Genomic DNA, 24,826 nt, shown 5'->3' with positions numbered 1-24,826 from the left:
GAACTCCATCTCCGCCAAGCAGTCCTTCCTGGAAGAGCACCCTGTGGAGACTAGGAAGATCGTCTGGGAAGAGGTGATGGAGAAGCAGAGAAACAATGAGAGTCTCTTGTGGCAGCCCTTGGAGGCATAAGGAACGGTGATGGTAGTCTATCAGGTGCTGCGTATCTCCCAGTGCTTGATGGTGATGGTGGAGAGGGCAATGGAGCCAGCGAGAATGTTAAAAGCAAAGATGGTGGTGATGGATTACAGAGATGATGGGTCTTCGCTCGCGCCTTAGCTAGTGCAGATGTTTGCAGTGTTGAGGGTACCGGGCATGCCGAAGCTGGTCCTGTGTGTCCCAGCACCGAGAGAGGGGCCGCATAGTAATGAGGGCGAAATGGTGCATTTCGTCTCTGCTCCGCATCATGGCCATATGCCGACGGTGATGGTCGGTGCTGTGGAGGAGTTAGCGGCTCACTGTTCCGCACTGTAGGCGGTGCTGTGTGGTCTCGCGCTGGGGCAGGTTCCGTGAGTTTCGGTGCCAGTGTCCAGCTTGTTTGCTCCCGTGCTCAAGTAGGTGCAGAGTCCAGTTCCAGTGCCGGAGGGGCTCTGGTCGGTGCCAACTGTGTATGCGGTTCCATCGCCGCGGATGGTGCCGATGGCGGTGGTGCCGAAACTGTTGTGGAAGCAGCAGCTAAGTGACCCAATGTTCCAGGCAATTCTGCCCTTTTGGAAACCTTAATGGAAGGCCGAGTAGTGATAGAGGAGGCAGCTGACTTCCCTCCTGAACTAGGCTTGCCCTGAGATGATAAGGGCAGCAATATGGCTGGAGATGGCTTGGATTTCTTTGGGGGTGCCCGAGTTGGGGAGGACGCACTCCTCTTTTGCGGCTGTTGACTTGTGCTCGGTGGCAAGGGTGATCTCCGGGGCTGAAGGGCTTTGTCAAATAAAATCATCCTCTGCCACATTCCCCGGTTGCGGCGAGCCCTGGCTGTTAGCTTAGAGCAGTGCACGCATTTCTGTGGCACATGAATCTCTCCCAGGCAATCGATACATGGCTCATGGCCGTCGGAGGACGGCATTGGGAGCATTTTTTGAATCCAGGGGATCCAGGCATCTCCGCAGAGAGTGAAAAACTTCTGTTATTTTTTTTAACTATATACAAAAACGGTAATGGGGGGGAGAACAGAAACTTAGCCGTAGAGAGTTCAAACAAGATATATGAAGAAAATTCCCCCTTTTTTTTTAAGCAAAGAAGAAGAAGAACAGTAACGGGAACAGGTATTAACTAAAGGTAAGTTGTGGAATTAACTGATTTGTCTCACAAAGAGTGGATAACGAGGAGAGAAGGTCTGCTTCGTCTGCAGCCTGAGGCGGTTGAAGAGGAACTGGTTGGGACTGGATCGTGCAGCGCGGGAGAGTGCGAGCGTCATGAGATGCCCTGCCATGCATGTGCGGTCCAGTTGAGTACAGCTTTGAACATCTCTGTCCTGCAGTGCCGGGGCAAGCCCAGCACCTACAGTGGAGCACCCATGGGAACATCACTTGAAGAAGAACTTTTTTTCCCCCCAGAAAACAGGATTATTTTACATAACCTAGCAATTCTTTTTTTTTTATCTATAAAATTGCAAGATAGATTGGTGGTAGAATTATTTTGATGGACCATATCTCAATGAACATACTGGAGAGTAATTACCACATTTAAATGCTATACAGAAAATTTTATTTGAAATTAAAGAATTATAATATTGAAACAGAACTATCCCAAGACAGCCATCTTTAATAAATACTTGGTTGAAAAGATAATGCCTTAAAATCCAATCAATTAAAATCATCATATAATCTAACTTATTTGCAAAATATATGGAATGCTGCTTTCAGTATATTTATTTATTCACAAAGAAAGAAAAATTAAAGAAACTGTATCAAGTAAACATAACTAATTAAATAAAAACATTTGTGCACATAGCGTGCACCAACTTCTACAAACTTTGGAAATGTAACACCACAATGCTTCATTAGCTGACATGACACAGATATGTGTAAAGATTAGACCTACATGTTCAAAATACTATAATCATTTTGAATATCCAAATTATGAAACCTAAGCCCCAATTTTTGGAAGTGCTAAGCATCCAAAATGAGTGTTATGGTAAGATATAATTGACCACATACACTTACTGCCCATTTCTGGTTTTCAATACGCTAATGCACTTATCACTGATTTCCATGTGAGCTTCAAGGGTGCAGTGAAAAAGGGAATTGTGCTTTCATCATGGTATTTCATAAACAAAACAACCCTCTGTTTAAAAGGGATTACTTTACACCTTAGTCCATTCTGTGCTTTTCAGCACATTGGGCTACCCTCAATCTCTACCCTTGCTTATCAGCTACCATGTAACATAAGTCCTTTCATTGCAAATTAATTTTTTCTACATCGTTGGTAATTGTGCACTTCCAAGTCATCGTAGGTCTACCCCTCTTTCTTGATGGATTTTCTGAGTTCCAACTTAGAGCCATAATCAGTAACCAGTTACGATCAATTCGTAACACATACCCTAACCATTGATGTCTTCTCTTATACATTATTTTAAAACCTTGATTTAGCCATTTTCTAACATCATCATTCATTTTTCTTTCCTCATAGCTTACTCCTAATATTCTTCACAAGCACTTATGATGAAATGCATCTAACTTCTGGGCATCTGTTCTCTTAAGTTGCCAGGTTTCACTGCCATAGGTTGCTATGGCTGCAACGATGACTGGGTTGACGCTTAGTTTTGTATGTAAGGATACGGTATTAAGATTACAAATGTTTCTAAGTTTACCGAAGGCTGCATTTGCTTTGCCAATTGTTATTCTTCTTTCCTCAGAGATGTACCAACTTGGCTTCTTGTGCTTCTGAGCTATAAGTAGGTTAAATGGGACATGTCCTCAAAGCCAGCCCTAATAGTAAGTGCCTAATTACAGGACATCTAACTATGCCCTAATGCCCATACAAGAAGCTTCTACTAATAGAGGCTGACTGAATAGGTTAAAGCAATTTATAAGATCTTGTAACAATATGATTACACAAGATACAGTAAAGGTCATTAAATGATATATTCATGCGTAAACAGACAATTTAACTAAAGTATATCTGGTTAAATTCTTGATGCAAAAATCCTGTAGTTTTACTTTAAAATTGTGTTGTCAAGTTAACTGGTTCCCCTTTTAAATTTAGTAGAGGATATCACATTTTAAGAGTAATATAGGAATTTTATAAGGATACCTCCATAATTTCTTGTTTTTCATCTGCTGCAAAAAGATTGGGTACTTCCCCAGTATTGAGTACACTGTCAATATCTTCCAAGAAAGCTTCTTCTTTAATCTGTGTGTCTGTGATTATAAACACAGTTTTCAATCCCTTCATCCCTGCACTCTTCAGAAGATTCTAGAAGGTTCAAAAAAATAACTTTAACTTGATTCAAAGTGTGATATACTCTAAAACTTTCTTCTTGAAAATTAAAACCAGAAGACATGCATGTTAATATTCACCTTCAGATCTTCTCTCCACTCGTTCATACCATAGCTCTTAGAGATCTCAGGCTGAAAAATACACATTTTTGCCATGGCTGTAGCCAGACGGGTCAAGGACTGACGTCCGCTCCCTCCCATTCCAACCAGTAAGGCATTGCCACCTGACTGCTTCAGAACACGACTTATCCGAGACAAATGTTCCAACACATACCTGGCAATGAAATAGATTAAACATAATGACAGCAAACGACAATGTAAATTTATAAATTTATTATATTTTTCTAAGCTAATACTTTTATTTTCTGTCAATACACCTGGGCTGTGTCTACATTGGCATCCCTTTCCGAAAAAGGGACGCTAATGAGACACTTCGGAATTGCAAATCCACGGGGGATTTAAATATCCCCCGCAGCATTTGCATTTACATGGCTGCCGCTTTTTTCCGGCGCGGGGTTTTTGCCGGAGAAAAGCGCCAGTGTAGATGCGATTTTCCGGAAAATAAGCCCTTTTCCGGGAGATCCCTTATTCCTACTTGAAGGAATAAGGAGATCCCTTATTCCTACTTGAAGGAATAAGGAGATCCCAGAAAAGGGCTTATTTTCCGGAAAATCGCATCTACACTGGCGCTTTTCTCCGGCAAAAACCCTGCGCTGGAAAAAAGCGGCAACCATGTAAATGCAAATGCCGCGGGGGAATATTTAAATCCCCGCGGATTTGCAATTCTGAAGTGTCTCATTAGCATCCCTTTTCCGGAAAGGGATGCCAATGTAGACACAGCCCTGGGGAATTAGTACAGAATGTCATGTAGCCCAACTTCCTTCCTGGAAGAGCATCTCCAAAGCTGTATATGTAGTGAAAAATTAATCTTTCATAACTGTTATAACTATGTACAGAACTATGTAAATATCACCCGATCATGAAATAAAAGCTTTAGGAATTAGTGGGCCTGGACTGATGAAGATGTCAATCTAAAAGAAGAAATAAAGAAATAAAGAATTTTCCAAATTCTAAAGGACAATAACTCCATTAGTCCTACCCGTTGGGAAATATCAATAGTATGAAAAGAACAGGGAAGAACACATAGGAAAGAGTATGGGACTGGTCAAAGTTTTCCTCCTATAAAATGTACTTTGTCACTTATTTTGGGAAACACAGAGTCCAGCAATTTCTTTAACAGATGGCACCTGGAGATTCCCACCCTCATCACTGAAAAGTGTGTCAGAAGGAGATGAAAAGAAAGGCCATCAAAAGTGAGTCTGCCTTTGAAACTTGACTAAAAGAGAGATAAGAACTCCTTCCTAAGGCAGTGTAAAGCTCATTTTAAGATGATGAAGAGACATACCATTTAAACTGGCTTCAAATACATCTGATCATCTCAAAGAAAACAAATTCTAATTACCCTGGATAGCCAGTTGAGGATATTTTTCTGCTTGGTCACTAGGAGATGATGGCTTGTTCTGCCCAACCTAGAAGCTCACTGGAAAAACTGCAGCTGTGATTAGTGGGGCATGGCTGTGCTCCCCCTCAGACTCAGAATCTCTTTTCTTGGTGAAATGAGAGTCCAGAGGCCACAAGAAAAATGGTAGATCTCTCCCCTAATAGATGATTAGAGAGCCAATTCACAGCTTGAGCACCATCTGGATTTGGTGCAGCACTTCTAAATTGCTAACAGGAGTGTTCCTGAGAAGGGTCTCTGAGGGAAAAAATGTTACTTTGAACACCAGTTAACTGAAGAAATAAGCAGAGACATGAATGGAAAAGATCACTACTCACCACCTACTCCCTTTCCCCACCAAAAAAGGAGCAATAAAGTCAACTGAAAAAAACATAGCAAATGTGGTTAAACTACCACACTTTGTCTATCAGAAACAGAATTTCTGGTGTGAAGTACAGTGCATTTGCATCCCAGTAAAATCATCTGAATTGCCCTCAGCATCTGCCAAGAGGTAATATAATCAGTGACAGTTGGGCAAAGACATGTGAAGGGTAAGAGACAGGTAAAAAGTGAAATTCTCTAAATTGAGTATTTTTACCAACTTGTTAATAATGTCAAGTATGTGCACCTGAAAACTACAAGGTTCATTCTTGTTTTGTGGGTTTGGTTATACTCTTCCAAACATTGCTCCACAACATCACTGAACTGTTGAACACTTGGAATTTCAATATAAAGTCTTTCATCTCCTTCAAGGTCAGGGTTCATATAATCTCCAAATACCAGACTTCTCATGTCTTCTTCAGTTACCTATAGCATAGAATCAATAACAAAGTCAAAATCAATTGTTATTTACCTAATTCAGAACATTTAAAAAATAAAATGAAAACTGGTTAAATATACAATAAAATAGAAAAGGGGCTCTGAAATATTTAACCTTAGGTAACTGACTAGATTACCTAATTGGTAGGGCTTCTATTTTGGGGTTGATTATTAATTTAATGGGGGGGTGGGTATTTTTAGTAATATTTGAGTTTTATGTAGAAAAAAGGGATGTTCAGGACTTTCTCAAAGTGTGTTGTGTGGTATTATGGTGTATATTCTCTTTATAAGGTTCTCTAGTGCACTTTCATATAGTACTGTTTCATGCAGCAATATACTGAAGTGCACTAGGGAAACTTTAGTGCTCACCAGCAAGGCCTACATGGACTAATAAATGAGCAATATATTACTTCACTTTACAGATCACACCTCCTAGTCTACATTACTGATCCACGTAGACAAACTCTTTGATATAAGTAACAATTTTGGTATTTTTCTTTTATTTATAGGATAAACTTTTTTCTATTGGGATCTTTTATCATTGTTTAGTTACAGGTTATGTCCATCTCTAGTAAATGTTTTTTATTCATTCTTGGAACATAACTAATTCAGTCTCATGCACCAACATAATCAAGTTTTCCCAAGATATAACACAGAGATACAGATAGCAACCTTCCTCCCCATATTAGGAAGTAAGAACTTGAGCCATAATATTAGTTCTTTATCTTCTTATCAATTAAAAGGCAAAAGAAGGTGGGAAAATCAAATTATATAAAAAAAATCCAAAATACTAGAATGTGATCACAACAGAAAACGAATGGTCATCTGGAATGGTCCCTTAGAATGTGCGTTTACTACCTATGCTAAACAACCTATTCCACCTTATATTTAGCTATGATACTCTGAGTACCTTCCCCAGGCCTAAAGAAGAACTCTGTAGCTTGAAAGCTTGTCTCTTTCGCCAACAGAATTCAGTGCAAGAAAAGATATTACCTTGCCCACCTTCTTTCTTTATTAGACAATAAGTAATTCACAGACTAAGTCTAAACACAGAAGCTTTTTCCATTTAGTAGATTAGGTTTCCAGAAGTCCATTCAAAAATCTTCATCAGTGAGTTTCCTCTTGCAGATACAGGTTGGACCTCCATGGTCTGGCAACCTAGGGACCAGTCCCAAAGAAGGGAATTTGCCAGACCAGGGGAGGTCCCCTGCTACCGTCTGCCAGACACTAGTCAAGGCTGACACGGGCTCTCAACCCTGGTTGGAGCTGCCATATGCCAGCCTGCTGCCACTGTGCTCCCAGCCCTGGAGTTCTCTAGTCCAGAGACATCCATGTTCCTTACCAAACCATGGATGTTGCCAGACCAGAGTCTCCCGGTTTAGGGAGGTACAATCTGTATCACTCTTTCAGGAAGATGGACCAAGATACAGATGGGTTTCTTCTCGTCATAAACATTGGTAAATTACTTCCAGATTGGGGTTTTGAGGTAGGTTTTTTTTGGTTTTGGTCTTAAAAATCATGGGCTAAGAGAGACACACCAAGGAAAAGTACCAATGGCTTTCACATTGTAATCTGTGCTAAAGCTGGGAGAAGAGACACACCAGACTGATGATAATGATTTATCATATAACTTGATTCATCCTAGAGTCTGTGTTACCTAGACTTTTTATTTTAATTTTAGACCCCTAAATGTCTCAAATAAAGAATTTGCCTAAAGGACCATGTCCTAAGTGAACAAAACTGTAAAGCTCTAATAATATTTAAAACATGTCAAATCCAAAATGCCCTTTAAGGGACTTTGAATATGGACAAAACTGAGGAGGTAAATATGAAGTAGTGAGCCAAGCATGGTGCTGAATCCTGAGACTATATTTAGGACAGCTGTCCTTTTTTGAAAAATAAGAAATAGTTCTTTATGACAGAAACCAGACAGATCCCCTGCATATCTTACCAAAGTAGCTATTAAGCTACTGAGCCTTTTCAAATAGGAATCAGTGGAGACCACTGACTGAATTTTGCCTTTGATTATACAGTTCTAAGAGGCACAAGAGGAGCTTATCTGCTTAAAAAGAAGCCTGGAGCAAGAGTTCCTGCCTGTGCCACAAGGAAGTAGTCTGTGGTACCATATGCTCTATCAAGGGAGGTATGATTGGAACTCAGGACAACCCCAGTCACTCTGTGGGCAGAACAAGAGACCATGTCACAATTTGTGCAACAGAGCCTTGAGGAATATGAAGCAAAATGCAGGACAATGTAGCACTTTAAAGACTAACAAGATGGTTTATTAGATGATGAGCTTTCGTGGGCCAGACCCACTTCCTCAGATCAAATAGTGGAAGAAAATAGTCACAACCATATATACCAAAGGATACAATTAAAAAAATGAACACATATGAGGAATATGTGCATCATAAGGATCAGGAGTGTTTGTCTTAGTTGAAGGAGAATGAAAACTAAAGAGGTTCAATCAGTTATAAGAGTAACCTCTGCCAAGAAAGAAATGACCTGGAAATTGGTCTGCCTATCAGCATTAAACCTAAATAAGGAAGACCACTGATTCAGATTTGAGAAAAGACAGGGACAGAATTCCATATATTTATACCATCAATAAATCAGCTACAGAGACATGATTATGAATTAATCTCAGTGTACAAGACATGTGGCATATAAAGTATACAAAGTCCTATAAAGTAAAGGTGTATCAGTCACCACCAAAACAAGCATCTAAAAGTGACATACAAGTCAGGTCATTCAAACTAGTCTAGAAATTTTCAAAAGCCATCACATTTTCTTTAAATGCACAAAAAGATGAAAAATAATTAATTTCCTAAAATGTATCCTCCTCCCACACCCCCAAGGGGCATTATATAATTCTAGTTTTCAACATATTTTCCTAGCACAATACAGAAAAGTAAATAACTCAATACCATGAATGCCTGAAAGTAAAAAAAACCTATTTTTATAGTAACGTAGATAATAAAAAGTACAAACCATAAGCCTACCTCTTGCCAGAAGGAAAGAAGAGAAAAATCTTTGTTGTAGGTATTTTTGGGGTGGGAGGTTAACATGCTCCAACACAATGAGCACCAAAACAGATGAGATAAAACATCCACTACTGAAATTCAGACATTTTGACTGAAAATAATAAAAATAAATTGTTTTGTAATGGCAACTGTGATTACTTACAGGTGCATTCCCTTGCCTCAGATGTGCAAAAACAGAATCAAATGCTTCTTTGAAATGGTCTTTCACTATGTCTTTCATTACTTTGAACAACCAGGATCTATCCGTGTCATCCACAAGGCGGTCATAAAATACTCGAAACACTTCATGCACAAACAGACGAATCATCGTATGCTTGCTTTCAACTGAATCTTTTTTAATGAGTAAGCAGCCTTGGACAACACGTGAAAAGTCACGCAGGTTGAATGTGTAATGTGATTTGGCTGGTGTAGGCAGAAGATTTTTCATGGCTTTCTTATATACCTAAAATATGAAAAAAAGCAATGAACAAAAACATATGCACCAATTACATGGCTTTTTTTTTTTTTTGCAAAACATATTTTTCTATATAATATTTTGTTCTGTGAAAAAAATTCAAAAATATTAAACAAACTTCACATCATCAGTGTATGGTAAAAGTATTATCAATCCACATCCTAAAAGTATAACTAATCCAAAAGTGAGGCACTGCTAGAATAAGTGACTTACACATAGGAAGCCTGATGCTGAAGCAGGAATACAACCTAAATCTCTGACTTCCAGGGTGGAGTTTTAATCTTCCTCTCATGAAGGACTGAATTATGGACATGGTAGTTGTACAGATTTTCAGCTATGTGAATCAATTTGTTAGCATGACTAAATAGCCCGAAGATCATAAAAATACCCAAGCAACTGATAATATATGGTATATACTCCATTGTTGTGTAGAGTGTTTCATTTGTCTTTAGCTCATTTTGTGTGATGAAATGGAGACCTTTGTTAAGAATATTTCATATAGCATAATGAACACTGTCAGCAAGCATCTTTCCCACTTGCTCTAAGATACAGTCCATGTGCCTTGTTGTAGAGTTAAAAAATAACCCTATTAACAGGCAAAGAAACAATAAAATAATAAAATTTAGTCCAAACCTTCTCCCCAGACCTGCTCCTAGGTTCTTAGTACAGGGTTCCTTAGTTCACCTGCTACAAACTCTGTCAAGGGAATCCAACTCCAGTGCTCGCTGTCTCTGATTTTTCTGTTCTGATAGGTGTTGTGTGGCAGGGTACTCACTCTGTTTCCAGAACAGGAAATTACCCCTTTTTGGCCCAAATGGGATTTTTGTCCATCCCTACATATGCACTGTTGGAGCCCAAGCAAATTATTGTTCGAAAAAATGAATAAACAAATTATCTTGTTATACTGGTCTATCAAAAGAGAATACATCATTTTAAAATAAAGAAAATCTTTTTAAAATAAAGAAAGAAAAAGAGAAAAGAAACGAAAAAGAAAAAAGTTCACTCTTGTTCTCTAATCGTATGTCATAACACATCAGACTCCAAAATAAGAAGGTTTTATGCTACTATCCACAGTTCAAAATCTAAAGCTGTTGGCTTCAACTGGGGATTCTTCTTGCAGTAGAGGGTGAGAAAATGCAATTAGCATTCTGGAAGAAACTCAAAAGAGAGGATCCAAGAGCTTTAGGAGGACAATATTAGGGTCCTATGCAGGAATAGACTTTTAGCCTGTGGCTAAGTGAGCCTTTGAGAAGCGAGGGCTACTCACCTTGTGCCATAATGAAGGTTCTTCAAAATGGTTGTCCCTGTGGGTGCTCCACCTTAAGTGTCTGGGTGCCACTGAACACCCAGTCAGAGATTTTTGGTAGCAGTGCATTCCAGTAGGCTGTGCACGTGGAGCAGATGGCATGTGCTGTACTACTACTGCGCATGTGTGATGGATAGGAGGAGTGCTGGCCAGCACCTGGTGACTAAGGGTTAAACTCAGGTAGTCAGCAAGCATGTTGGCCATGGGGCCAGGAGAACCAATTGAGATAGAGGGTTAAAATTTGAATTGGATATAGATATCTTGCTTGCTTTCTTTGTGTGGGAAAGTTAAAGAAGGACCTGAGAGATACAGAATGATTTAAACCCAGGCAGGACTGCTACATGCCTCCAAGAAATTCAGGGCATGGAAGTGGATTGAACAAAGAGAAGCTCGTGAGTAAATAAAAGGGAAAAAAGTTAATCTAGTCATGATCAGGGTATTTTTCTTTATTTTGTGGTTTGGTTTGAACTGCTGTGTGTGAATCTATGCCTCGCCTCCCCATGTACCATCTAAGCACTGTTCCCAGTGATTTTCTCTGTGTTTTAAGTTGTTTTCCTTAGTTGCGCTGTAACAGCTACCAACCAAGTATGCTTTATCAATTTTATCTTTTGTTTTGTAATAAAAAACACTTTTTAAAAGTGATTATTTGATTCTTGTGTCCTGGAAGGTACAGGAAGTTTATCTGACTGTGTGTGTCTACATGCCTCAGACTGAGAAGTCAGCTACCAGAGACTGCAGCTTGTTTTTCTCTTTTATTTTTTCAAGCTCTCTTGTGGCAGAGGACGTTGGGGTACCCCTGGGGAAGGAAGTCCAGGTGTTTTACTTCTGGCTTCAAGAAAGGGGTTTGTTTCACTTGGTGGTGTCAGCTTTTTTTGTTTATTTCTCAGAGCCAGTGTATTTATGACTCTGGGAGGGTTAGGGGGGTTATAAGAAGAGACTGAAGAGGCAAGGTATTTAAAGTCTTTGCGGGCCCTCACCTTCTGCACTTGGAGTGCCAGAGTGGGGATCAGCCACGACAGCATGTGCATCCAATCTCCTCTTCAGTTCCTTCTCTTCCCCAGAAAGAAAACAACTGTGCCTGAGGCAGGGGAGGGGGGAAAGGGCGAGTGGTGGAGCACCCACAGGGACAACCATCTCGAAGAACCTACATTACTGCACAAGGTGAGTAACCTTTTTTTCTTCTTTGAGGTGTGTCCTTGTGGGTGCTCCACCTTAGGTAATTATGGAGCAGTACCCATGATAAGAGGTGGGTGCTTCAGCTAATTAGTATCATCGCACAGCAGCTAGAACAGTATGTGCAAACTGAGTACCATGGGACAGGTAAGTATCAAGAGCATAGTGTCTAGAAAACATGAACAGAAGACCACATTGCTGATGTACAAATGTCCATGAGAGGTATGTTATGCAGGTAAACTGCAGAAGCCACCATGGTCTTTGTAGAGTGTATATGTTGTTGTAATGGAGGCTCTCGGCCAAAGATGGAGCAGGCCAGTCTGATGCAGTTCACTATCCACATGGATAGTCTCTGAGTAGAAATTGGTGTGCCCAAGGATCTTTTTGTGATAGAGACAAACAGTCTAGTTGACTTAAGGATTTGCTTGGTCTGGTCCAAATAAAAGGCAATTGCCTTGAAGACATCGAGTGTGTGCCATGCAGCCTCCTTATTATCAGTGTTAAGCTTCGGAAAGAAGACAGGTAAGATTATGGGTTCATTACAATGAAATCAGTGGAGACCTTGGGAGAAACTTTGGTGAAGACAGAGAATGACTTAGTCTTTATGGAAAACCATGAAGGGAGGATCCATCATCAGTATGCCGGTCTCCTGACCAATGTGATGACTGCTAATAAGACTATCTTCATAGAAAGGTGGAACATGTTACCATGGGTTCAAATGGTTTACGGGTGGGAGCCTAAAGCACTAAATCAAGGTCCCAAGCTGGAACAGGGGGCCTGATAGGTGGGTACATGTTCTGCATGCCTTCGAGGAAGCTCTTGGTCATTGGGTAAATGAAGACAGATTTGTTGTCAATGGGCAGATGAAAGGCTGTTTTAGTTGCAAGGTGAACCTTTAAAGAGCATTTTTGTTCAGACCAAAGTGAGAATCTTCTCCACTTGTAAAGGTAAGACATTCTGGTTGTTAATTTGCAACTGTTTAATAAAATGTGTTTGACTTGATCAGTGAATGTTGTTTCTTCTGAGGTGAGCCATTGAGAAACATACCTGGAGGTGAAGTATTTGTAGGCCTGGGTGACAGACTTGGCCTCCCTCTTGTGTCAGGAGATGGGGAAGCAACAGAAACCACCATGGCCTTCTCCTGAAGCAGGTAAGTATACCACGTCTGCCTGGGCCAACCTGGAGAAATGAGGATCACCGTGGTTGAGTCCAACTTTATTTTGTTGACTACCTGATGGAGGAGTAGAATTGGAGGGAAAGTGTAGAGGAGTCATGCATTCCAGGTTACTGTGAACGCGTCCCTGAGGAGTGCATGCCAATGCCTGCACGTGAACAATATTGTGGACACTTCTTGTTGGCATTGGTTGCAAACAAGTCCACTAGCAGAAAACCCCAGCAGTTGAACAGTTGATGGAGCATTTTGCAGGTCCATTTCCCATTTGTGATTGGAGTTGAAATTCCTGCTGAAGTGATCCACAGTGAGTTTGTCCTTGCCCAGTAGAGAAGCAGCTTGTAGGTGGATGTCGTATGCAATGCACCATGTCCAAAGACGGACAGCCTCCCCGCACAGGTGGTAGGATCTGACTTTACCCTGCCTGTTGATGTAATATATGGTTGCTTGTTTGTCTGTGAAGATCTGAACCGTACTGTTGTGTATGAGGTGTAGGAAATGCTGGCATACATAAAATACTACCTTGAGTTCTAGTATTTTTATGTGCAGGTTGTACTCCTGTGGAGACCAACATCTTTGGATCCTGAGAGAACCTGAGGGTGCTCCCCAGCTCAGAAGAGAGGCAACCATCATGATGTCATGGACAGGGGTCATTTGTGATAAGGTACTCCAATACATACATTTCTTAGGTTTGTCCACCAGTCCGGGGAATGTTTGGTCCTGTTTGGTATTGATACTAATTTGTTGATGCTGTTGTAGCATGGTTTGCATACAGTCCTTAGCCACTGCAGCATAGATCTCATGTGCAATCTGGCACTAATGAAGTGGCTGCTGCCATATGTCCTAGTAGCTGGAGACAAGTCCTTGCAGGGACTTGTGGACTGATTTGAGCCAGTGATACAAGCTCCTGTATAGTCTGGAATCTTTGTTGTGGTAGAAAAGCTATAACCTCCATGCAATTGAGGTAAGCCCCAATAAATTCCATTCTTTGACCTGGCTGGAGTTTGCACTTGGAGAGATTTATCTGCCCCACCCAGTTAGAGGCTCAGGGCTTCTTGCACAGAACTGACTGGGTGGGGCTGAATAATCACCTGTGAAGTTGTGCTACCATGCAGCTTAGAGGGAACACTCGTTTCAGCCATCTAACATCCAAACCATCAGATGCAGTGATTTTTGGTCTGGGCAATCATCTAACCATGATTCTGAAACACCATGTTTGTACAGTTTGGGAGTGGAATAGAAGGTTGAACAGTCATCTGTAACAGATATGTCAGCTTAAACTACCATGACCAGTCAGAAGCTAAGTGACCAAAGATAAATGCAGTTCTGAACTGTCTAATCTTGGCTATTACATGGAAATTCATGGAATTGGTGGAAAAGTATCAATTCCACGAGAGAAGGCAGGCCTCAGGTAATGATCCTTGGCTTATGCCCCCTCTTGAGCGAAAGTTTGGACATTTGATGTCCTTGGTGGTAAACATGTCTATCGTGGAAATTTTCCATTGGTCAAATATAGTTCTGTGATGGACCCCTGCTAAAAGAACTCTGCTTGTGATGAATTGTTTGCTTAAGATATCTGCTTGATTGTTGCTGATTCCAAAGAGCTGCCAGGTGAAGAACTGCCAGGTTATCCTGGGCAAGGATGCCAAAACTGTTGTAGAAGTGTAAGGGGGTACCGGCACTGGAGCCAAGGGGCTACAGGGCCATAAGTTCCACTTTTTATAACACAGGCATAGTTGGCAGCCAAGAGGCTACATTGCCCCCATCCAAACTGCGAGACTTGGGCAGGAACAGAACAGCAACAGCAGGGGCTGGTATTTCCCCCCAAACTATGCCCATGTTTAAAAATGTGGGCATTATCCTCCAGTTGGCCCCCTGGTTCTAGCACTGTTGCCTAGACTGATGACAATATATCTGTAACTTGACAGCTTTGTGACAGAGGAGTGATGAGCAGGTGCATTAGAAGCAAGAGGAAGACCAATAACAGGGTAAACCTATTACTCTAAAAAGAGGAAACAACAATGACAGAAAATGTGGAAATGGCACAGGTGCTTAATGAAGGTTGGTGGTGATTGGACACTTAACATAGTGAATGCCAGTGAAAATGGGGTAGGTTCCAAAGTTAAAATAGGGAAATAATAAGTTAAAAAATATTTAGACATATTAGAAGCCCCTCCCTTCTCCAATCCTCTACCCCTCACTCCTGTCCCCTATTTGGATACCCAAAACCTTTGTCCCCCTCCTGCACCCATATCCCCTCCCAGGTCTGGCAACCCAATTCCTTGCCCCAGATCCTGATGAAATGCATCCTAGAATACTCAAGGAGCTGACTGAGGAGATATGTGAGTCATTAGCTATTATCCTCTAAAAGTCATGGAATACAGGGCCAATCTATAAAAAAGAAAATAAGAACAACTCAGGGAATTACAGACCAGTCCACTTAATTTCTGTACCAGAAACAATAATGGAACAAATAATTAAGGAATCCATTTGCAAGCATCTAGAAGATAATCTACTATATATTTTAGAGAGTTTGTCAGTCTAACAAACTCTCTGTCAGTCTGTGGCATCCATCCTTCCATCTATGAGTCTTTTTGTACAAGAGCTCCTCCTAAAACAGGCAGAAGCAAAATACAGCCTACAGGCTGTATCTGGCCCACCACACCACTGGATCCAGCCACAGACACTCCGGGAAGCTGCAGGCAGGCTCCCTGCTTGCCTCACCCCACCCCACCCACACGCTGCTCAGAAGTGTGCCTGCAGGGCAGTTTTTCTTTAAAAACTGTGAGTCCGGAGGGGAGGGGGGAAAGCTTTACGAGTTGCTCCCGCCCACAGCACATTCCCATTGGCTAATTTCTGTTTCAATAACAGGCAGCCACGAAGCACAAGGGGCTCTAGAGCACATGGCTGCAGCCTGAACAGGGGCAGGGCAGGGCAGGGCAGGCAGCAGTGTTCCCTCTAAACTGCCTGGCAGTACAGCTTCACAGGTGATTCATCAGCCCCGCCTAGTCAGAGACTCATGGCTAAGTACAGAGCTGACTGACTGGGCAGGGCTGATGAATCACCTGTGAAGCTGTGCAGCTTAGAGGGAACACTGGCTGGCAGGGAAGCTGATTCAGGAACAGGTTGCTGGCTGGTAACTCTCCTGGTCAGACCCTGCCTCTGGCACCCCAGTCCCTCCCTTCTCCAAACCTCTGCCCCTCATTCCTGTCCTCTACTTTACATACCCAAATCCTCTGCCTCCTTCCTGCACCCATATCCCCTCTCAGATCTGGTATCCCAATCCCCTGCCCCAGATCACAGTCCCCTCCTGTCCTTGATCACAATCCAAATCCCTGTACCCTTTCCTGTAACCCAATTCCCTGCCCTAGGTCACAATCCAGTCCCCTGCACTCAGTCCAGTGCCCCTGGTCACAACTGCCTCCTTTACTCAAACTCCTGTCCTTACTCCAAGATCCCTTCTGCACCTAAACTCCCTCCTAGACCCCACCCTCGACCACTTTCCAAATTCTTGGAGAGGCTCCCCCATGAAAAATTATTGTCCACTCCTGTCCTAAATGGTAAGAGGTAGGACCACCAAATTTGGTATGCAGTTTTCTCTTATCATAATTTAAAACAAGGGCAGGGTTTTGTTGTGCTAGGAAAATGGGTTGCATGAAATGCAATTGTCTTGCATCGAAAGGGAAGGGTGTGACAGTGGAGATAGTTATACTCATGAAATGCCCTGGGGTGGGGGAGCAAGAGCCCCAAAACTGGAGAGCAGCCACTGGCTGGCAGCATGGCCCCTGCCACCTTGGGTTGCCTTCAGGAAGAAGCTGACTACAGTGTCATGTGCACCGCCCTTAGGGTTTGTCCTGGGGAGAAGCCAGCAGGTGGCCTGTGTGTCCTCCGCTGCCTTGGGCTGGTTCTGGGGAAAAGCCAGCTAGTGGCCTGCATGCTCCCCTACACTGGGCCAGCCCCAAGGCAAAGCTGGATGTGGTATATCTAGACTTTAATAAAGTATTTGATAGTCTTGCATGACCTTCTCATAAATAAGCTAGGTAAATCCAACCTAGATGGAATTATTACAAGATGGGTGCATAACTGGTTGGACAACTGTTCAGAGTCATTCTGAAAGGGCATAACGAGTGTAGTTCCTCAGGGAGATTTTGGGACCAGTTATGTTCAATGACTTTATCAATGATTTAAATAATGGCATAGCTAGTACACTTATAAAGTTTACAAATGATATTAAGATGAAAGGGGTTCCAAGTGCTTTTGGAGGATAGGATCATAATTCAAAATTATTTGGACAAATTGGAGAAAAGGTCTGAGGTAAACAGGATAAAATTCAATAAGAACAAATACAAAGTACTCCACTTAGGAAGAAACAGCACACATACAAAATGGGAAATGACTACGTAGGAAAGAGTAATGCAGAATGGGAACTAGGGCTCATAGTGGACCACTTGCTAAATATGAATCAACAGTGTGACACTGTTACAAAAAAAAGCAAACATAATTCTGGGAAGTGTTAACAGAACTGTTGTAAGCAAGACACAAGAAGTAATTCTTCCAGTCTACTCTGCGATGATTAGGCCTCAGATAGAATATTGTGTCCAGTTTTGAGCACCACGTTTCAGCAAACATTTAGACAAATTGGGGAGGTCCAGAGAACAGCAACAAAAAATATTAAAAGTCTAGAAAATATGACCTATGAAACAAGATTGAAAAAATTGGGTTCTTTTATTCTGGAAAAGAGGAGACAGAGGGAACATAACAGCTTTCAAGTATCTAAATGATTGTTACAAGGAGAATGGAGAAAAATATTCTCTTTATCCTCTGGTGACAGGACAAGAAGCAATGGGTTTAAATTGCAGCAAGGGAGGTTTAGGTTGGACATTAGAAACAATTTCCTGTCAGAGTAGTTTAGGACTGGACTAAATTGCCTAGAGAGGTTGTGGAATCTCCATCATTGGAGAGGTTTAAGAGCACGTTAGAAAAAAACCTTTCAAGGATGGTCTAGATCCGTGGTCACCAACCGGTCGCTCGCAAGCTACTGGTCAATCTCGAGGCCTCGACCAGACGCTCATGAGGCATCCTGTCAGCCCCGCCCCCATTTCCCTCCCACCCCCCAGAAGCCCCACTACTTACCTCGAGAGAAGACGGAGGTAGTGTCGGCTTCCAGCGCGCAGGGGTTTGGCCCCAGGGCTTCCCGGCGCGGGGAGGGGGTTGGCGCCAGGACAAGCGCCCGCGGGGCTTCCCTGCGTGGGTGGGGGGGTCGGCCCCCTGGGCAGGCGTGCGCAAGGCTTTCCTGCATGGGGGGGATTGGCCCCGGGGCAGGCGTGCACGGGGCATCCCTGCGCAGGTGGGGGGCTCGGCCCCTTGGGCAGGAGAGTGCGCGCGGGGCTTCACTGCATGGAGGGGGTAGTTGGCCCCGGGGCAGGCGCTCACGCGCACAGGGCTTCCCTGCGCGGGTGGGGGGGTCGGTCCTCGGGCCAGGCGCGTGCGCGGGGCTTCCCTACGCGGGTGGGGGGGGTTGGTGCTCGGGGCAGGCGCGTGCGCGGGGCTTCCCTACGCGGGTGGGGGGGTCGGTCCTTGGGGCAGGCACATGCTGGTTTCCGAGGGGGGAATGCTGGGGAGGGGGGAGATGCTGGGGATTCTCTGCCTCCACTGGCATCCCACTCCCCTGTCCCCAACTACAGAATGCTGTCCCCATTCCTGTCCCCACTGCCCGAACTCTGTCCCCAGCTACAGAACTGTCCCCACTCCCGTCCCCAACTACAGAATGCTGTCCCCATTCACGTCCCCACTCCCCAAACTCTGTCCCCACTCCCGTCCCCACTCCCCGAATTCTGTCCCCACTTGCACTCTGTCCCCTGCTGCAGAACCCTGTCCTCTGCCCTCCCAGCACTCTGTTCCCTCTCCCCTGCCCCCAGCCACAGTACTCTATTCCCACAAAATGTATAATTATAAATGCTTCATTTTAGATTTAAATAGCATGAATAAAAAACAGGCCATTTATTTCATAACTATAAACACGTGATTTTAATTGTATGTATCGCATAATTTAAAAATAAACTGTTTATCAGAGTGTGTAAGTAAGGGCTGGGGATAGCAAGTGATGGACAGGAGGAGAATAGAGAGGGCGGGGCTTCAAGGAAGGGGCGGGGCGGTAGATCTTCGCCTGTTCTGAGATTTAAAAAGTGATCTTGGGTGTAAAAAGGTTGGAGACCACTGGTCTAGATGGTGTTTGGTCCTGCCCTGAGTGCAGGGGACTGGAGTTGATGACTGCTTAAGACTGCTTCCAGTTCTATGATTTTATGCTTACTGTTGGGAACACTTATGGATATTGATTTCCTGTGTGTCTGATGAGGCTTGAAACTCATTTTTCAGTGTCTGGAGAGGCCGCCATTGTTTATTCCAGCAAATGGAGCTTAAGATAAGCATGCCATGACTTGTATGCATTTGAGGGGAAAAAAGCAGAATACTTTGCGTTGGTCTGGTATGTGTCTTTTACTCAAGCAGAAAGGTACTACTAGACCATCACATGATGGGCAAGGTGAAAAACTCAAAGGTTTGGAGACCACTACGATGCAGGAGCAGATAGCATTTAGCCTCAGTGTATCAGCAGGGAGTCTCGCTCTCTTTTTGTTTGAAGTTCCAAATTTAACTAATGAGGTGGTCTGATACAATTTCCTACTAGAAAAGCAAGATAATTATATAGTAAAGGAGACTAAGTAGAAGAATCAGCCAGTGCTAAAGAGAATCAGACCAGATATTGCTAGAGTCCATCATTCCTCCACAGACAATAAGGGGAAACTGAGGGACGCCTGTGGCCTCTCTGCCCTTACGTCCTGGTACAGGAGCACAAGCAGGCACAAGGTGGAGATGCAATCCTAAAGGACTCTGCTAATGAAAAGACTCCAATCTTGCACACACAGAGTGCATGTGTACCGACAGAGGGATCTACACAGACACAAAAGTTTCCAGGAAAGACTAAGTTACTCACCTTGTGCAGTAATGATGGTTCTTCGAGATGTGTGTCCCTGTGGGTACTCCACTGTAGGCAGCAGCAGATATAGGGCAGGGCGAGTGGGGCGGCTGCCCCAAGCCTCGCACTTCAATAGGCCCCGTGCACGCGCTACAACCTATCGGCTGTGGCCATGGCACATGCGCAAAATTATGCTGCCCCAGGCCTCGTGCTTCGATAGGCCCTGCAAAACTCTCATCTGCCCCAATTATAGGTGCTGTGCTCATCCCGGCGCTGCAGACTGGAGTCTTCCATAGCAGTAGTCAGCCCGACCATGCATGTGTGATTAGTGTCTCGCGACCAGTTCCTCTCATCCGCCCGAGTATCTAAAACAAGTCAATTACCGACAGAGAGAGGCTCCGAGGCCAGGAGGAGGGCAGGTAGTGGAGCACCCATGGAAGGGACACATCTCAAAGAACCATCATTACTGCACACGGTGAGTAATTTCTTCTTCGAGTATTGTCCCCGTGGGTGCTTCACTGTAGGTGACTTTGTAGCAGCGGTTGACAGCCCTTGGATGGTGGGTCTTGGAGTCATGATCTAATGGCTGTGGAAAGCACTGCAGAGGCTACCGCTGAATCTGTGGTCCAATGGTGTAGTATGGCATAATGCTTCATAAAGGTGGCATTAGAAGACCACGTGGCTGAGCAGCAAATGTCCAAAAGAGGCACTCCCTTCGGGAATGCTATGGATGTGGATATGGCTGTGGTGGAATGGGCCCTACGTGCTGTCGGAAGTGGTTTGTTGCAGATAGCGTAACATCTCTCAATGCAAGCAACTATGAGGTTTGAGATGCACTGAAAGGATAGTGAGTGTTTTCGAGTGATCCGCGAGCGATATCAGAAGGCACTGGGACTTCCTAAATTCCTGAGTCCTCTGCATGTAAAAGGCTAGTGTTCTGTGAACATCTAGGTCAGGGTTTCCCAATGTTTTTGGACCACGGAACCCTTTCAACATATTCAACATATTGAATATAACACCATTCATTTATATTCAACAAAAATCATATTAAATATGTACAAAAAATAAAACTATCAAATAATATTAATTATATTCATAGTTTTCAATGTGAAGAGTGGTTTTTCTTCTTTTCTTGGCAAATTTGGTTTAATACTAGAAAGTTGGATTCGCATATCTGGCGCAGCATTCAGTCGATTTCTGTATTTCGTTTTCATTGCTGCATAGTTCGAGAACCCAGTTTCGCACAAGTATGTACTGGCAAAGGGTAACAGCTGATGAACTGCGCATCTTGATAAAGATGAATATTCTTGACTTTGACATAAGTCACTCCAAAATGTAATCAGAGAAACTTCTTTAAATTTGTGTATTAATTGGCCATCTGAAGCGATTTCAATTAGGTTTTCATAATCTTGTGTAGAAAAACTGACTGGCTTTTCTGTTAAACTTAATGGATTTCGAATCCAGTTATTGTTGTCATTGATGTTGGGAAAATACTTAATGATGTTCGTGTATAAATCGCGGAGATGATCTGTAATGTCGCTGCGAATATCTTCATCAAGTTTGTATCCATTTTCTTCAAGGAAATCATTCAGAGTTGGTAAACAATCCAAATCATTTCCTCCTACAGATGAGATCCAAAACTGTAGCTTCCGTGACAATGACAAAATTTTGTCTTTCGCATTAAAAATATTTACATTCTTTCCTTGCAGCGACAGATTTACTTCATTTAGTTTTGTAAATATGTCTGCAAGATACGCAGCTCTAGATAACCACAAAAAGTCTGTTAAATGATCAGACAGTTGGAATTTGTGATCCATCAGATTTGCGGAGAGCTCATGACGCAATTCAAATAATCTAACCAGCACTTTCCTCGTGATAGCCACCTGACTTCTGTATGTAGAAGCAGGGCTGTGTGCTGACAACCCATATCTTCACACATAATTTTGAACAGTCTTGATTGTAATGGTCGAGTTTTTATATAATTAATAATCTGTACTGCTTCATCCAACACATTTTTAAGAGAGGGAGAAATATTCTTAACTACCAGAGCGTAGTTTTCCAGTGGTAAAAGCTGAGCGGCAGCGGAGGACGCGGGAGAGGGATCTTGGGTTGATCGGGCAGAAGCGGGACAAGCAGCTGTTGCTGCTGCTAGGTCCGGTGGTAAAAGCAGAGCGGCAGCGGGGGACGTGGGAGAGGGATCTTGGGTTGATCGGGCAGAAGTGTGACAAGCAGATGTTGCTGCTGCTAGGTCCGGTGGTAAAAGCAGAGCGGCAGCGGGGGATGCGGGAGATGTCTGAACGGGGAGCGGGGAAGGAGCCAGCGTCTTTGCGCGCCGGGCTCCTCTGTCTCTTTATGGGCGGGGGGAGGGGAGGATTTGGGTTCTCGCGGAACCCTAACGTTCGCTTCGCGGAACCCCAGGGTTCCGCGGAGCACCATTTGGGAAACACTGATCTAGGGTGTGCAGTAGTGTCTCTTAAATGGAGGTATGAGGCTTAAGGAAAAATACCGAAAGAACAATGGGTTCGTTAATATGAAACTGAGAAAAAACCTTAGGAATGAAAGCTGGGTGTGGTTGTAATATTACACTATGCTTGGCAAAAACAGTGTATGGTGGTACTGCCATCAGGGCCACCAGTGCGCTGACCCTACAGGCTGAAGTAATTGTCAATAGAAAAATAACCTTTATTGTAATCATTGGAAGAGCTTGAAAGGTGGTTTAGTGAGGGTGTCCAGAACTAGATTCAAGTCCCGTGGAGATGGTGGAAGCCTGTGGGGAGGGTTGAGGTTGGTTAACCCCTTGAGGAAGTGCTTAGCAGTAGAGTGTGAGAATATAGACGTGCCATCCACAGGTTGACAGAAGGCAGTAATAACTACCAAGTGCACTTTTAAAGATGATATAGCTAATCCAGAGTGGCAAAAGGACAGGATATATTCGAGGATTTCATACAGAGGTACCATATAAGGATCTACCCATTTGTTAGTGCACTAAGAAACAAATCTGCACCACTTATGCGTGTAGGTTGTTCTTGTCGTGTTCCTCCTGCTGTGTATTAGGATTTGTTTGACCAGAGAGGAGCAGAGGTTCTTAGCATTGGAGAACCAGTGAGGAGCCATGCTGTCAAGCGGAGAACGTGATGCTGTGAGTGGAGAAGGGTCCTGTGGTTCTGGGTCAGTAGGCTGGGGAGGTTGGAAAGGGAAAAGCTAATAGAAAAGACATTTGATAAAGAAAGAGAAACCCCGGCTGGCGAGCCCATGATGGCTCTACAAGAATTATTTTGGCTCTGTCCCTTTTCTCTAGGACTCTGGAAATGAGCATGGTGGGCGGAAAGGTGTAAAGTAGTGGACCTGTCCCAACTGAGAAGAAAGGCGTCTTTCAGAGAATTTCTGCCAATCCCAGCTCTGGAACAGTACTGTCAACATTTTGAGTTTTTCTGGGAAGCAAAGAGATCTATTTGTGGAAAACCCCGGAGACAGAAGATGTGCCAGAGAACGTCTTCCGTTTGTGATTTGGTGCAAATTGTCTGCTTAACGTCATGGTCACCAACCCGTCGATCGGGATCGACTGGTTGATCGGGAGGGCTCAACCAGTCAATTGCGAGGTGTTTGGGTGCCCCCCATTTCCTGCCACCCCCAAGAAGCCCCACTATCTACCTTCAGCGACAATGGAGGTAGTGCCGGCTTCCTGTGGGGTAGAAGGAAGTCCAGCAGCTGCATGCCACTTCCAGGGTTTCAGGAAGTGCGCTGGTTGCTCTCCCTCCCCCAAACAGCAGGCACAGTACCACAACCCAGATCTGAGACATGCTGGGGACTTGCTGCGGGGTGAGGGTTAGGAGTCCCCAGAGGAAGCCCATGATGGGGCTTCCTTCCTCAGAGGGGGAGGGGGAGGAGTCCCATGAGGAGTCACATGCAGGGGCTTCCCTCCTCTGCGGGGGGGAGAGGGTTTAGGAGCCCCCAGAGGAGGCGTACACCGGGGCTTCCCTCCTTTGTGGAGGGTGGTAGTGGAGAGGGGAGGAATCCCCAGAGGAAGTGCACTCCAGAGCTTCCCTCCTCTGCGGGGGGGCGGAGGCAGGAGGAGTCCTGGGAGGAGGTGCATGCCGGGGCTTTCCTCCTCTGTGGGGAGGACAGGGTGGCGGGCAGGAAGGAGTCCTGGGAGGAGGTGTGTGCTGGGGCTTCCCTTCTCTGCAGGGGGTGGAGGTTAGGAGTCCCCAGAGGAGACACGTATTGGAGACTCCCTGTCCCCAGCCCCCACTGGCACCCTGTCCCCTGCTCCAGTGCCCACTGGCACCCTGGCTCTGCTCCAGCACCCTGTCCCCTGCCCCAGTACCCACTAGCACCCTTCCTCAATACCATGGCCGCTGCTCCCACCAACACAGTTGGGGCTACATTAGTGAGGCTTGGGGTTTTTTGGAGGAGTTATTTTTTTGCATCTCACTTGTGTGGCCCCAACTGACTTTTCTGTGGGTCAGTGACCTCTGACTCAAAACAGGTTCCTCACCCTTCTCATAAATAAAGACAATGCTGAAACTTTTTGTGTTTGACATAATATTTTATTTAAAAATGAAGTCTGGACAACAAATACCCAATTGGGGACAAGACTCCATTTGGCCGCAGCATCATAACACTCCTGCACACACACATCATAACACTCCTGCACACACACTCTAGATCTCAGCCTATCATGAGCCTTTCCCAGGCATCTGATACATACTGAATGGCTATCCAATGCTGGCATGGCCTCACAACATGTGTCACATTTTTTAAAATCCGGTGAACCCAGCATAGTAGGAGGGGAACTATCGGGAGTTCACCTCCATCTCTGTAACTTCAGTCCTTTCTTTCCTTATCTTTTTTTTTAAAACCTACCTCAGAAAAGTGGGGAAACCATTTTTTAGGGGTTTTTTTATGATTAACTATAACTAACTATTATGGTAAAAACTATGAACCTTGTATAGG

The 24,826-nt window shown here is 43.9% G+C and overlaps 1 protein-coding gene and 1 long non-coding RNA gene across 2 annotated transcripts in view; one reads left to right on the top strand and one right to left on the bottom strand.

Annotated features, from left to right (window-relative positions):
* Positions 1-24,826, bottom strand: part of DNAH12 (dynein axonemal heavy chain 12) — a 235,540-nt gene that overhangs the window by 86,517 nt on the left and 124,197 nt on the right. Inside the window, exons 41-44 of the mRNA XM_014577420.3 lie at positions 8,939-9,238; positions 5,562-5,740; positions 3,517-3,709; positions 3,251-3,412 (exon numbers count right to left, since the gene is read on the bottom strand). Coding sequence (XP_014432906.2) covers positions 3,251-3,412; positions 3,517-3,709; positions 5,562-5,740; positions 8,939-9,238 — 834 coding nt within the window. The remainder of the gene's footprint in view (positions 1-3,250; positions 3,413-3,516; positions 3,710-5,561; positions 5,741-8,938; positions 9,239-24,826) is intronic.
* Positions 9,069-24,396, top strand: LOC102456659 (uncharacterized). Its single transcript, XR_332588.4, has 3 exons — positions 9,069-12,879; positions 13,450-13,564; positions 23,172-24,396. It is a non-coding gene; the product is annotated as an uncharacterized LOC102456659 (long non-coding RNA).

The sequence above is a fragment of the Pelodiscus sinensis genome, chromosome 11, assembly GCF_049634645.1.
Source record: "Pelodiscus sinensis isolate JC-2024 chromosome 11, ASM4963464v1, whole genome shotgun sequence".
Classification (NCBI taxonomy): domain Eukaryota; kingdom Metazoa; phylum Chordata; order Testudines; family Trionychidae; genus Pelodiscus; species Pelodiscus sinensis.
The sequence above is the reverse complement of the archived record's forward strand: the minus strand, read 5'-3'. Positions and strand labels throughout refer to the sequence as shown.